This window comes from Pezoporus flaviventris, unplaced genomic scaffold (genome assembly GCF_033815535.1).
Source record: "Pezoporus flaviventris isolate CSIRO_AGI_PZ_B2104156 unplaced genomic scaffold, CSIRO_AGI_Pfla_v1 ptg000001l, whole genome shotgun sequence".
Classification (NCBI taxonomy): domain Eukaryota; kingdom Metazoa; phylum Chordata; class Aves; order Psittaciformes; family Psittacidae; genus Pezoporus; species Pezoporus flaviventris.
The window spans coordinates 42664597-42678846 of NW_026892549.1; the positions used below are offsets into that span (position 1 = coordinate 42664597).

Here is a 14250-nt window from a genome sequence, read left to right on the forward strand (position 1 = left end):
ACATGAGTAGCTCCCACTGTCATCAACTTTCACCTCCAAAATATCTAACACAGCCACAGAATTGCCAAACGACATCCTGTGTGTGTTGCTTTCACGGATTTCCTTATTGTTCTTGAACCAAGTAACCTGCATTTCAGGAGACCCTTTGATTTTGCATTGAAGGCGTGCAGAGTCACCTGGAGTCAGTAAATAAGATGGATCGACTTTCTTCACAAAGGATGGTGGTTCTAAAAATGGAAAGAAAAGGAAAGAAAGGGGGGAAAATGGGAAGGAAAAAGGTTGGAAATGGAAAGGAAAGTAGAAAGAAAGGGAAAGGAGAGGGAAAAAAGAAAAAGGAAAAAAGGCTGAAATACAAAGGTTTGAAAGATTGGTTCCTAGCACAAGAACAAAACATGACTTCAGAAAAAATCATCATTTTTTGCAGTTTTTGTGGTTTCTTTTGCCACCTCTGTCCTGCATACAGGAGCAATTCTTGGATCTGGCCAGTGAAAGAAATATTGAAGCACCCTACAGTGCACAGGGAGGCAGGAAGAGGAATGAGCAAGAGGTGAATGGACCTGACAGCAGGTCTGAGAAGAGTTCACAGAGTGATTCCTGCTCAGAGAAGCCTGCAAAAGAACAAATAGGGAATCCAGGAAGAGAAAAGTAAAGGGGGCATAGGACTATCTTACCTCTGACTGTGACGCTGGCAGAAGAGGAGCTGCTTCCTGCCTCGTTTGAGGCAGTGCACACATAATGGCCTGAATCCTTCAGCTTAGCCAAAGGAATCTCAAGTGAGGCTATTTTGTCTTCAAAGTAAATCTTATAATCTTTGCCTGGAGGAATTTTGTTTCCATCCTTTGTCCACCCTACTGTTACTTTCCTGTCTTCATCTACCTGACATTCAAGGCGTATTTTTTTATTGACTGCTGACTGCACTGACTGCAGCACTTTAATGAAGTGAGGCTTATCTATAATGATCAATTCAGCCTGGCAAATGTCAGCCCCAAACTTGTTGGAAGCTTTGCAAGTGTAAACCCCTCTGTCACTGATGGTGAGAAGGGAAATTTCTAGCACATGTTTGTTTTCCACTTTGGAGATTCTGTGATGGTCTGAAGGTGAAATGGTCGTGCCATCTTTCTGCCAGGCGACGTCGATGACTGGAGTGCCCAAAACAGTACACAGGAGCTTGGCACTTTTTCCCACAAAAGTAGTGATAGATTCAGGTCTGGTAAGAAACGTTGGCGGTAATGCTTCTGCAAAACAAAGGGGTTCAATGTTATCCAGAGGTGAGGACCAGAGCTTATGCTCTTTGTTTACAATTGCCAGGGACAGAGAGTATGAGGGGCCAGTTAGTCACTGGACACTCTTAACCAAAAGAAGCCAGCAGTGAAGGAAGTAAGAGATATTAAAGATGATGAATTTTGGCTTTTGGATTTGTACTTCTTGGGTCTGTATATTGCTTCAGAGCTTGAAGACATTTTGGGTCTCTGGAGGAATGTACAGACTAAAGGGAAATGAACCAAAAGCTGGAACTTCCCCCGCTTCAAGACTGATATGTTTGTGTACCATTCTCTCAAGATGGACAAGTTTGCATGCATTTCACAGTTTGCGCAGCGTCTAGCATCTGGCACTTAGCAAAGAGCACATAAAGACTCCTCCCATAAAAAGAAATTTCAATGTACAAAAAAAAAATCATTATACACTAAGAGACCTAAAGGTGGCGGTTTGGATTTCTTTTAAAGGAAAAAAAAAAAAGAAAGAAGATAATTGTACAGCTCTCAATAGACAAAAAGATCAAAAACTGAAACAGCTTTAAACCATCTTTTAGTCTTTAAGATCTATTTCCCTAATCACACACAGGTCTCCTCTGGCCATGGCACACAGAAGTTGAGGTATGTGTAGCTGCATAGCCTGCATCGCAAGTATAGATGCAGCATAGACGTAGGGTGCCAAGGTAATTGTACAGTTATCATACCAAAGAAATCAGATTTAAAAGTGTATGTTGTCATCCAGAAGTCATAAACTTTCTTCAAGAATGTATTCACAAAGCAATCCCATTCTGTTGACAATCTAGTTCCTCCCACTCTCCCTCTCCCCCTTCTTTCTTGCCTTCTGAAACTTCACACTGATTCTGTTTTCTAGGTACAGAAAGCACCTAAAAGCAGCATTTTCAAAAATTATTCCTTCTTTATGCTTATGCCTGCCAAAATTAGGTATGGACTATGTATAACAATGGCAATCAAGAGCTCTACCATGAACATGTGTAAGTATAGCAATGAAAGCATTACAATATGCCAAGATATTTTATAGAGAAGTGTTGGAAAGTCTGTACTTACCACTCACTGTCAAAAGGGCTGTAGAGCTTACACTGCCATGCTGGTTGGAAGCCTTACAGCTGTACTCTCCGCAGTCAACTACCTGGGGCCTCAGAATCTCAAGCGTGGAGAGGTAGTTGGATGTGCGAATGGAGTATTTGTCCCCGTCGTATATCTCTCGGCCGGCTTTGTACCACTGGAACTTGACATTGGGTGCAGTCTCTACCTCACAGGTAAACTTGGCCACATGATTTACAGCCACCTCCACTGGTGTGAGCCTTCTCCTCAGGATCGGTGCAACTGAAATCAGAAGCAGAGAGTAACTCAAAGCTCTGCCTGTGACATTCTGGAAAGTAACAGTGAAGTGACTGACTGAAAATAAAAGAAAGGTGATTTACTTGCAATCTGCATAACGTGACTGTAAAAGAAAAAAGTAAGAAATAAAAGCAGTACCAGGCTCAGTGGACAGACGGTGTTATGGTGCATTAATGACATCAGGAAACACAGTGGTGATACTGGAAAAATCACGTGCGATAGAGATGAAAAATAACAAGGCAATACAAACATCTACCACACTATCCTGGAGCTGTAAGAAATTGTGGTGCAAATGAGAAATTGTGCTGAAACTGGGGAATGACTACGAAGAGCGAGAGAGGGTGCGGCAGTGAGAAACAGGCAAAAATGGGAGAAGTAGTTGGGATCGAGGTACAGCTTGTCCTGACTGTGCTTGTGTCATGAGAACAGGAAGCAACAAAGTTCCTGACCAAAGACTGGGGTGAGGGAAGTGAAAGACTGCAATCTGGTAAAAAAAGACTACAAATCCAGAGAGAAAGGGAGCCCTCTGATTAGCGGCATGGTGATATTAATATTGTATCTGTATCCAAAGATACAGACACATAGTAGGGTAGTTTCATTAGTAGAGCGGTGTATTAGAAAGACTGTATTTTATCCCCATAATCCAACCTCCTTTAACAATTGTGAGTTTTGCTGCTGTTGCTCTTTTTCCAGCTTGATTCAGCGCCTCACAGGTGTATTCTCCTTGGTGAGTATCACTGCATGCTTTGCTTATTACAAGTGTGTATGTGTCCTGATCTTGCAAACACTTGAATTTGTCACCTGAAGACACCAGTTTACCCTCAAAGTACCAGTTCACCTCCCTGACATTTGTTATGACAGACACCAAACTGACACTTTCTCCTTCCTCCACAACAGTGTTGACCAGGTTGCTATGTATGATGGGATAACTCTCTTTGATCTGTAGCTTCCCAGCTTTAGCTTCCAGAACTTTACTGCTCTCTTCCTCACAGATTTCTTCCCCTTTCTCTTTCTCTTTCAATATTTCTGTGGGTGTCTCGATGGGAACACCCTCAGAGGCTACATCAGCAGTGGCTGCAGCTGCACCCACATCCTTGATTTGACTATGCCCAGTCACAGTGTTGATTACTTGCACAGACAAAGGCTGCTCCAGGGGTATTTCTGCCTCCATAGTTGTCTCAGCCTGCTGGGACTTCAGCTCAGAGGTTTCATCACAGGATTTTCCTTCTTTGACAAGACTGACAATGTGTTCCTCCTCCAGGGGCTGTTTTTCTTCTAGCAGCAAGGGAAATCTCACAGCCTGCCCCTCACAGATTCTTGCAACAAAGTCCGCCTCTGCTGTTTCGAGGGAAGAAACGGTCTCCAGAGGAACGGCTTGGCCCCCAGTGAAGGCCAGTTCAGAGGCAAGTCTAGGTTCAGCCTTCAGCTCACCCTGCACTGCCTGGAAGTCCTCAAGGACCTGCATATGGTCACCATCTATGGAACGGTTCTCAGTGGTGCTTGACACCTGCAGAAGGGCTTGGGAAGCCTCTGTCTTCAGAGAAGCCATTTGCTCTGCTGTCTCAGGGATGACCTGCTCTTTGGGCAAGAGTATCTGTGTGGCTACAGTCCCAAGGCAGCCTGGCAGTCGTGTCTCCATTGCTGCCACAGGCACCACACCCTGGGGGCCAGCAGGGAAGGTTTCCAGGGGCTCTGCCAAAAGCTTGTCACTCTCTTGTGTTGTGGCTGCCCGGGTGAGCATCTCTTCAACAGTCTGTGTGGCCAGGCAGGCTGGTGGCAGGCTGGGCAAGATGTCCTCCCTGGGCAGCCTATGTTCCTCCTGGATCATCTGGAGCTGAAGGAGGGCCAGGGGCTCTTTCATGGCCTCAAGTCTCAGTGCTCCTTCTGCAGCAGGAAGTTCACCAGCCTCCTCATATGACAGGGGACTCTGGTCTTCTGCCACTGCAGAATGCTGCAAGGCTGGGCTTTGCCTGTGAACAGCATGCTCCTCAGACAGCACAAGGAGCTCAGCAGAGCACGTGGCCTCACCCAGGGCACTCACTGCCTTGCAAGTGTAAAGCCCAGTGTCCTCCTCCATGCACTCCTGCACTGTCAGGGAGCCTGACCCATCAGGATGGTGAGAAACAGAGTGATGTGCATCGGAGAAAAGCTGTTCACTCCCCTTGAACCACAGCACATCAGGGCATGGGTCGCCAGCCACGGTGTACTCAAAGACTGCGGTGAAACCCGGTGCACACCGTATGCCGTCTGGCTTCCTGGCAAAGCAAGGGCCCCCTGGTACCCGCTGATGCACATGGAGGTGGGCGCTGCACGTGGTCTCACCGTGTACATTGCTGGCCACACATGTGTACTCACCCTCATCCTGCACACCCGCATATGGGAGGATGAGGCTGTGATCATTGCCAGCAAACACTAACTTACAGTCTGTAGATGAGGTTAACTTCATACTGTTGAAAAACCACTGGACTTTGGGTGTGGGACTGCCAGTAACAGTAACAGAGAGCCTAGCTACACCTCCCTGCCAGACTTCAACATTTGAGACCTGCTTTAGGAAAACAGGGGCTTGGCCCCCCTCCGTTTCCATCTCTGCTTTGGTGGAATAAACTGGTTTTTCAGGCTCAAATTCAAGTGTTTTTTCTTTATCAGGCAACTGAAGGCCACTGCTGTAGCCTACACTTCTTCCTTCCTCAGAAGACACAGGAAGAGAGCTAGAGAAGTCTGTATGGAAAAAAAAATTGTTTCGTTTTACTAGGATGTTTAGGAAAATACAACTAGATAGCAATAAACAGCAGTTAACAATGAACATGAGGTCCTGTCAAATACACACCTGCCAAGACCAGTAAGACATGCTGTGCTGTCAGGTTACTTATGAACTTCCTATTTGGGTCAACATTGATGTCTCTTTAAAAACCTGACATCACAGTATGGTTTAGGAATGCCCCCAAGGTGTACAGTGCAAGTAACAGTCAAGATTACTCCATTTCACAAATATAATTAAAGTAGTATATGCCATACATATTTGTATGTATGCTGATACAAGCAAGTACAGCAGAGCAGTGCTAAGACTCTGGTTTAACTCAAAGCCTGCAAAGAAAAAGCAGAATTACAGGATTGGAAAAATAACACAAATATTTTCAGCACACCAATCCTTCTTCTAGTGCAGCTCGTTCATCTCTTTCAACTCTTTTTCTAATACACTAAGATATTATCTCTCCCTACTTTGTCCTAGTTTTGTCATTAGACACTTATGCTTAGAACATCATTATTACTAAAACTGCAAGTTTGCACCCTTGATTTGATGTCACTCATTCAAATCTCTGGTTTTAAATTCCTCCTTGTCATAATGCTGACTATTAGAACTTCCACAATAGCAGAGAAAAAGAAGACAGAACACTTTAAGGTTTTTCTTTTCCTTGCCTCTGTGAATTTAGACATTTTTATGTTGGACCTCTTTGTTATAATAGTGGTTTAAAAATGAAACAGACGTCAAGATCATGTCATTCTCTGCAGATGCTTGACACTAGAAACGTCAGTGAAATCTGAGGCTTCCAGGAAAAGAACAGGCCATCAGTGAAAACCACAGCACAGAAAAGCACATTTGGAAATCAAATCCTATTGTCCTCACTGAGTCAAATTTTCTCACACAAGGCCCACAGTATTTGACGCTGGGAAGATATGAGACTTGTTAAAGAAGAACAGAAGAAATGTGAGTGGATAAATGTCCCCAGGTGAAATTTGATAAGTTTCTCAATTACAGTGCCTTAAGTTCCAAAACTTATTGTGAGACAATAATTTTTGCTGCATTCCAATAGCAACTAGAAAGAAGAATAGAATATGTCTTACCCAATTATTTCTCATGGCTTTTATCAATGACTAATCTTGCCACAGATACCATAATAAACATGACATAGCACCATGCATACAGTGATTAACTGCGGAGAAGAGATGTTTAGGTAAAAAAAATAATTAAAAAATTAAAAAATTACACCAATCCTTCAGTATTTATCTACCAGCTTTGTTAAAAGAGTAGGGCAGTTTCCCCAGGAATACAATATGCGAGTGAATTTGAGAATGGGTGGCCATAAAGTATAGTAATTGCAGAATGGAACCTATGTTAACACACATGCGAATGCATTATATACAACAGTTTGGCAAAAATTAGTGCACTTTTTTGTGTTCCTGAATATTTATGCCAGAAAAAGTATACAGATTCCTTTTCATATTTTAGCTGTGTCTATGAAATGAATAAAGTACAAGAAGCAACAGACTTAAATCATTTACATGTTTATTTCACAAATTAACCATACGTGTTAACATTCAATACACATTGATAACAAACATAATTCATCCTTTTCTTTAATTACTAGGTTTGTAGAAATGAAGACAACATTAAACCTGACAAACTGTGAGGTTTATAATTCCTGTGGAAGCACAAGAGAAATGGTCAACCATGGCTCTAAAGTCTTGCAGTTGCCCCAGGGTAAGTTTATCCAAAACTAGAATTACTCCAGGTTTATATCATTGTAGCTTAGGTGACACTTTGTTTCTCCATAAGCACATTATAGCACCCCTGGCTAATGTATGAAACTTAAAATAAGACTTTAAACTTAGATAAACCACAAACCCATGAAAAGGGTTGGCCATATATTTCAGATGTGAATATGAACTTGGACCTGTTTGGCTTAGAGCTCAAAACAAAATTATGGACCTGTTTCTAATAAAAATTACATTTCATTTACATGAAAATTAAACACACTTGCTTAGGACCCAATCAAAGACCTGATTTGGCTCTGAACATAAAAGACTCCTCATGTCACAGCTGGCATAACTTCAGACAATTCATGCCAGCTTCCCTAGGGACCTCTGCTATCTAATGCATCAGTGCTTCACATCTACACAAGGAATGGATTAAGGACGCATCATGAGGCAATTCTTTCCCAGCATTACGCTGGATCAGACACTCATGCTTCTCTTTCCTACCACCATTACCTATAAGAAATCACAATTATCTCTGCTTTTTAACATTGTACAGATCTTAAATATTTATCATTGGGTATTGACTGGCAAGAAACAGAAGTGACAGATTGGTATTAGCCTGACCACTCCAGTCATTTTTCCTACATCCTGAGTCATTGGGACTTGCCACTCTTGACTTTACGTTTATACTGGGAAACACATTTGGCAAAGTGACTCTTTGCTATGCCAGGTGAATGACAGGATGGTCTTAAAAGATTATTGAGTTTTTGAGACATGCTGACCTCTGTGTGAGGACTCATCAAACTCAGAAATAAGAACATGCAAGAATATTACTGAATGTACTATAGGAATAGTTCTTTTATACTTGCTCCTTCTTTCATAAATCACTATGCTCCTTAAAGGACTTTGCAAGGCAACTGATTGACAGCAACTTTTTTATAAAATTTTTCTAGGTATTTACATGTAATCGAAGTAAAAATATTTTTTGCTTAGGGTTGCTGAACTCAAGGTTTCACCTTGGCATATAGGTAACTGGAAAGATGGCACATAAATTAGTTATTTAACTTCTGATAAGCATTAATAACTTTAGTACTTTTAACCCATTTTTCTTAATCATTGTTATATAAGATAGATTTAGTTCTGATTTATTATGTCAGCTACTGCTGATTCCTCTTCCTACATATTAACATTATTTAAATATGAAAATATATACTCATATTGAGAACATTAATATAAAAATCTGCTGAGAAAATGCCACAGATAGATAACAATTGAATATATTCTACTTATTTCTGGTCATCTTGACACATAGCACACTTAACTGTTACTAATTAAAAAAGAAAAAAAAAGAAAAAGGGAGTACGTAGAAATTCCGTTCTAATGTGAAACAAGAATGTTGCATAAAAATCTCTCACTTTTATACTACTATGTATTTTTTATGAATGACACGAATATGGGGACAACTAAAGTTATTTTAATTCATTTACAGTTAAACCATTGATTTATTATGCTCCCTCTGCTTTCCCCTTAACTTCTACAGATACAGTACAAAATATGTTTTCATGTTTATTACTTGGTAATAGAGAAAAAAATCCTGTCCAGTCTCTACTAATGCAAAATTTTCATTTTTTTTCCCACTGTGTTGCTTTTCTTTGCAACAGCATAATTCCATTGACTTTAAAAAAAAAAGTCATTTAGTTTCATGAGTCAGTAGAATGTGACCCACAAATGTAAGAATATTGCAGTGATAGAAACTGTAAACACAGGATTTGACTCAGTGAGACTCACATGTTCTGAGACAACATTGTGAGAAGGGGGAATACCAGTTTAAGGAGTTCTTTCACAAAACTATGTCCAAACTAAAGAGCAAGCATAAGTTAGTATTCCATACCTTTAGGTTCCAAGAAAAAAAGTGATTTCTACATTTTCAGGGGATTTCTAGCCTGCCTAAACCAACAATGACTGTTACAGACACACAGGATTATGTACACTATACGAAAAAATTCAGTCATATATAAATGAGTGTCAATTACAATATCTTTACAAGAATGAGTAAGGAGCTTTGAAGGAGCCTGAAATACACCTTGGTGCAGAGAGCGTGCACAAAACCTATGCACATGTTAAATCTCACTTAAATTCCCCAACAAGCAAGTTTAAGAGTGACAAAAATATGCCCACATAGAGTGGTTTTCATCCCTAAAGAGATGAAAAACAATGCCCCTAATATGAGTGCTGCATTTTTACCAGCAGTGAACAACAGCATAAAAACATCTAGTGTTTCAAAAGAAAGAGACTCAAATAAATAGTGGGAATTCAGTATAATGTTAACACAGCACAGGTCTCCGCCATTCCTGCCTTGTTAGTGGCTACACATTTGTACTGCCCACTGTCACTTTGCATCAAGTTTTCAACAGTAAGGCTATGAGAGCCCCCCTCCTCTTCTTGCACACAGTACCTGTCCCCTTTCAATAACACCCCATCCTTGTACCAGCGGATAGTTGGATGGGGAAAACCAGTCACAAGACACTGGAAGCATGCTGAGGCACCTAGAAATGTACTGTAGTCAGAAATGAGCTTCAGAAATGTGGGAGCAGCTTCTGTGACCTGGAGCTCAAAGCTGCAGCTCTCAGAGTCCTCTGCCCTAAACTCAACCCCTTCCTCTTGGGACGGTTCTGCAAACACATCAAAACTAACATTGACACATTTCTCCCCTTCCAATTCCTGCTCTTGTTGAGCCACTGCAAGCAGTTGGGTTGCTTTTTCTGAGTCATCTCTGTGCTTCTCAAACTCAGACTCCAGCTCTATTTCTGACTGGTCACCTGGACTCACAGTTTTACACAAGTCAGACTTCTGGGACCTGTGTCGTTCACTGCCTGTGATTGTCTCACTGCTCACATTAGTACTTGCTCCCTTCTGAGCCATGACTATGAGGGAGCCTTTGCACATCGCTTCTCCCAACCTATTCATTGCCTGACAGTGATAACAGCCACCATCAGAAGGACCTACTTTTTGGACCTTCAGACTGTGAAGTCCCTCCTTCTGACTCACAACATACTTCCCTGTCGTAGGTTTCACACAGACATCACCTCTGAACCACTGCACTAGTGGGACAGGAGTACCTGTTACCACACACTCAAACACTGCCTCCGAGCCTTCTGTCACCTTGACATCTGAAAAGGGCACAGCAAATCGGGGAGGCATTTCAGTAACTTGGAAATCAATTTTTATATCCTCATGCTCTGCAGCCAAGCCTGCAGCTTGCTCCAACAAGGCAAGTGGAAGGACATCCAGGGAAACAACCATGCTCTTCTTATCTCGGCTAAACTCAGGGCTGGTTATGATTTTTACCTGCTTCTCAAACTCCTTTACCTCGTTTTCATCCAGCTCCACTTCCAAGAGGATTTCCTGTGGTGAAGGTGACCTTGAAGATGTATTTTGCTCCAGATCAAAGTGTATTACATGCTGATGAGTGACAGGAGGTGGCAGTGCTAGTGATCGCCCATCTTCAGACAAAACTTCCACATGAGCAATACTCTTAGCTTCCCCAACAATGTTCACTGCATGGCACATATACTGTCCTCCATCTGCTTTCTGGACATTAGTAATCTCCAGCATACACTTATCCCCATCCTTCTCTATCCACACTCTCTCATCCAGCTCCAACAGAGATTTATTATGATACCACTTCACTCCTGGCTTGGGCACTCCCACCACCTCTGCTGCAAAGCTCAATGTGCTGCCCTCATACAGCCTCTTCCTGCTTAATGCCTTGAGGAATGCAGGTGGCATCTGCCTGCCTGATGGCTTCAGTGCTTCACGGGGGGTCCTAAATACCTCAGCTTGTGGCTGGCCTGAAGGATGTTGCCTACTCTCACAGAGGTGGAACATGGCCAGGGCATCCATATACTCCCCAGTGGGTGTCCAGTAGTGCTCTGGTGGTGTGCTGTCTCCTGCTGCAGAGCAGGGTCCCTCAAAGGGTGTGAAGTAGTGCTCTGAGGGTGTGTGGCATTTGGAACCCTCCAAGGGTGTGAAGTAGTGTTCATGTGGCATGCTGTACACTAAGCCCTCTTCAAACGGCGTGCAGTAGCGCTCATGTGGCATTCTGTACGCTAAGCCCTCTTCAGACGGTGTGGAGTAGCGCTTATGCGGTATACTGTATGCTAAGCCCTTTTCAGGCGGGGTGGAGTAGTGCTCGGGTGGCATGCTGTACTCTGAGCCCTCTTCAGACGGTGTGGAGTAGCGCTCGGGTGGCATGATGTAGTCTGAGCCCTCTTCAGACGGCGTGGAATAGCACTCGGGTGGTGTGCTGTACTCTGAACCTTCAGAAGGTGTGGAGTAGCGTTCGGGTGTGCTGAGCGGTGTGTGGTAGGATGCTGATGAAGCAGTTTCGAAGATCTCCACCGAGGAGGGAGGTGTGTAGAAGCGGTCTGAATCAGGCGACTCCTCTCCACTTCCACTTTCCAGCTCTATAGACATTTCTGATTCAGGAGAGAAGGGCCTGGTGAATTCCTGCTGGTTGCTGTAATATTCATAAACTGTGCTGAAGGTTACCTCCTCCACTTCCAGTGAAGTGATGGTCTCTCGCTTGTCCTTCTGAACTGTGCCTTTGAAATCTGGAGTTTTCTGCATCCCAGTTGACCTTAAATACTTGGCCAGGGACAAGGCAGGCTCCAGCTCTGAGGCTTGAACAGCACTGGGCTCTGGACCTGGTCCTTCTCTATCCAGGCTATGCTCAGAGGCTTCCTCAGTGGGAGTTCTCTTCTTATCCCAAGACTCCTTCTTTTGCTCCTTCTGTGTCACAGGATCATCCACTATTAAACCAAGTAAGAGTTGCCCAAAAGAGATGCTCTCATTTGTGTTTGGTTCCTGTTGGGTGTCCCTGAGCATCTCTTCAGGGGAGTCTGTGCTTTCTGTCTCACAGGTGGAGATGCTTGTTCCTGTCTCAAAGACCTTTTCTAATCCAGAACCTTCTTCCTCCTCAGCCTGATGCCCAGCTTGGAGTTTCTGTTCACATGCAGCTTTTTTCAAGTCAGTGAGGAAGTTATCACTTTGGGAGTCTGTGGTCTCCAGTTGTTCCTCAGTCTTCCGCACATGTGTTTCCTCCACTCCTCTTTGGAAATCTGCTGTGGGCTCCACCAGAAAACTATTAATTTGTTGCTCAAGTAAATCCTCCCCACAGATGCTCAGCTCTGACTCATTAATTTCTTCAGCAGAAGATCCTTCTTTTATCATGATGCTGCCATGGTCCCCATTAGGGATTTGCACATCAGCCCTTCTGATTTCTCTTGGCTGTGCCTCTTCCTGGGCACAGACATCCTCCTCCTGTATCGTGTAGCTCTGACAGAGCTCCTTACTTTGAGACATCTCTTCCACAACCACATCATGTTTGTGCACAGGGGGGATGAGCCCAGTCACTCCTACCTCCACGCTCTCCAGAGCTGTAGGGGGTTGTGCCTGTTCTGAGTCCACTGTATCCACAGCTGGAAAAGGCTCCACAAACTTTTTCAGATCAAATGTGACATTGGTCTCATCAGTCTCAGGTGGCAACAGCTGTTCTTTGAATTGTACTTCTTCTAGGTGAACCTCAACTTCCTCAGTAAAATCCTGACCTGAGGTTTCTATGCCTACCTCCATGCTCTCCAGAGCTGTAGGGGGTTGTGCCTGTTCTGTGTCCACTGTATCTGCAGCTGGAAAAGGCTCCACGAACTTTTTCAGATCAAATGTGACATTGGTCTCATCAGTCTCAGATGGCAACAGCTGCTCTTTGAATTGTACTTCTTCTAGGTGAACCTCAACTTCCTCAGTAAAATCCTGACCTGAGGTTTCTGTGCCTACCTCCATGATCTCCAGAGCTGTAGGGGGTTGTGCCTGTTCTGTGTCCACTGTATCTGCAGCTGGAAAAGGCTCCACGAACTTTTTCAGATCAAATGTGACATTGGTCTCATCAGTCTCAGATGGCAACAACTGCTCTTTGAATTGTACTTCTAGGTGAACCTCAACTTCCTCAGTAAAATCCTGACCTGAGGTTTCTATGCCAGGAGGTGTGAGGATTAGACCCAAAGAAGAGTTGCCTGCATCAGACTCCATTCCTTGCAGCATTTGTCCATAATTTTGAATATCCCAGTGTGTGGTATCCCGAACATCAATCATTTGTTCTTTACAAAGATCGTCATCAACCTTGATGTCTTGTTCAATACCAACTGATGTTGCTTGCTCCTTGGCCTGTTCCTCCTGCTGCTCCTCTGTACATAGGTCATAAAAGCCAAACTGCTCCTTTGTGGGTGTGCTTGCACTGTTGTCTTGCTGCTGGGGCACGCTTGGCTTTTCTGTAAGAGGCACATTAGTAGACATTGTCTCCCAGGCAGGGACATCATTCTCCTGCATGCAAACATCATTTTCCTCATGCACCGTAGGTGATATAGGAATGAAGAATTGTGAAACCTCATGCTCCTTTGCCAGAACAGACTGCTCAGAGGCATGTGTTTGTCCTTTCACTTCCATAAATGGTGACTTCAAGATATCCCAGGACAGAGTATCTGTATGTGGCACCACCTTGTCTCCTTCAGCCTCCAGCTCCTCTGAAAAGTGACCTGAGTCCTTGGCCACTAGTTCATGTTCTTCTCTGGACATGCTGGGATGCAGCTCAATTCCAAAGCTGTGCTCCTCGGAGACAGCTTTTCCCCTGTGCCTCATCATCTCAGAAATATCATCTATATCCCTCACATATTCTTCTGTATAACTCGTTTCTTGCTTACTGTAAACTTCCATGACATCCTGCCCTGTTTCCTCCATCTCACTTTCCCTGTGAGGGGTTTTCTCACACTCCCCTTCCAGTTGCTCACTAGGAGGTGGAGGCAGCCTCAGGGACAAGGGTAGCTGTGCTTTCTCCTCCTTGGAACATATGATCTTTCCCTCTTCATCATTCCCAAGTGTGCTGAGACCCTCAAGGTGCAGAACATGTTCTGTAGAAGGCAGTTTCTCAGTGCCTCCATCCTTGCTATACAATCTGGCTTCACTGGGCTGTACTGTCAGCTCAGAGGCTGTCTGTGCTGTTCCAGCCACATTCTTGGCCACACATGAATACAGCCCAGCATCTGTGACAGAGACCCCTTGGATGTGCAAGCGGTATATGCCATTCTTGCTTTCCTCAAACCTCAGCCTT

General features: G+C 43.7%; 1 protein-coding gene across 3 annotated transcripts in view; it reads right to left on the reverse strand.

Annotated features, from left to right (window-relative positions):
- TTN (titin) overlaps window positions 1–14250 on the reverse strand; it is a 253359-nt gene that overhangs the window by 195844 nt on the left and 43265 nt on the right. Inside the window, exons 45-47 of one of the 3 annotated variants that reach the window (XM_061454512.1) lie at window positions 3261–5330; window positions 2319–2597; window positions 672–1235 (exon numbers count right to left, since the gene is read on the reverse strand). In XM_061454512.1, coding sequence (XP_061310496.1) covers window positions 672–1235; window positions 2319–2597; window positions 3261–5330 — 2913 coding nt within the window. The remainder of the gene's footprint in view (window positions 1–671; window positions 1236–2318; window positions 2598–3260; window positions 5331–14250) is intronic. The other 2 variants (XM_061454513.1, XM_061454518.1) reach the window with 2 other exon arrangements.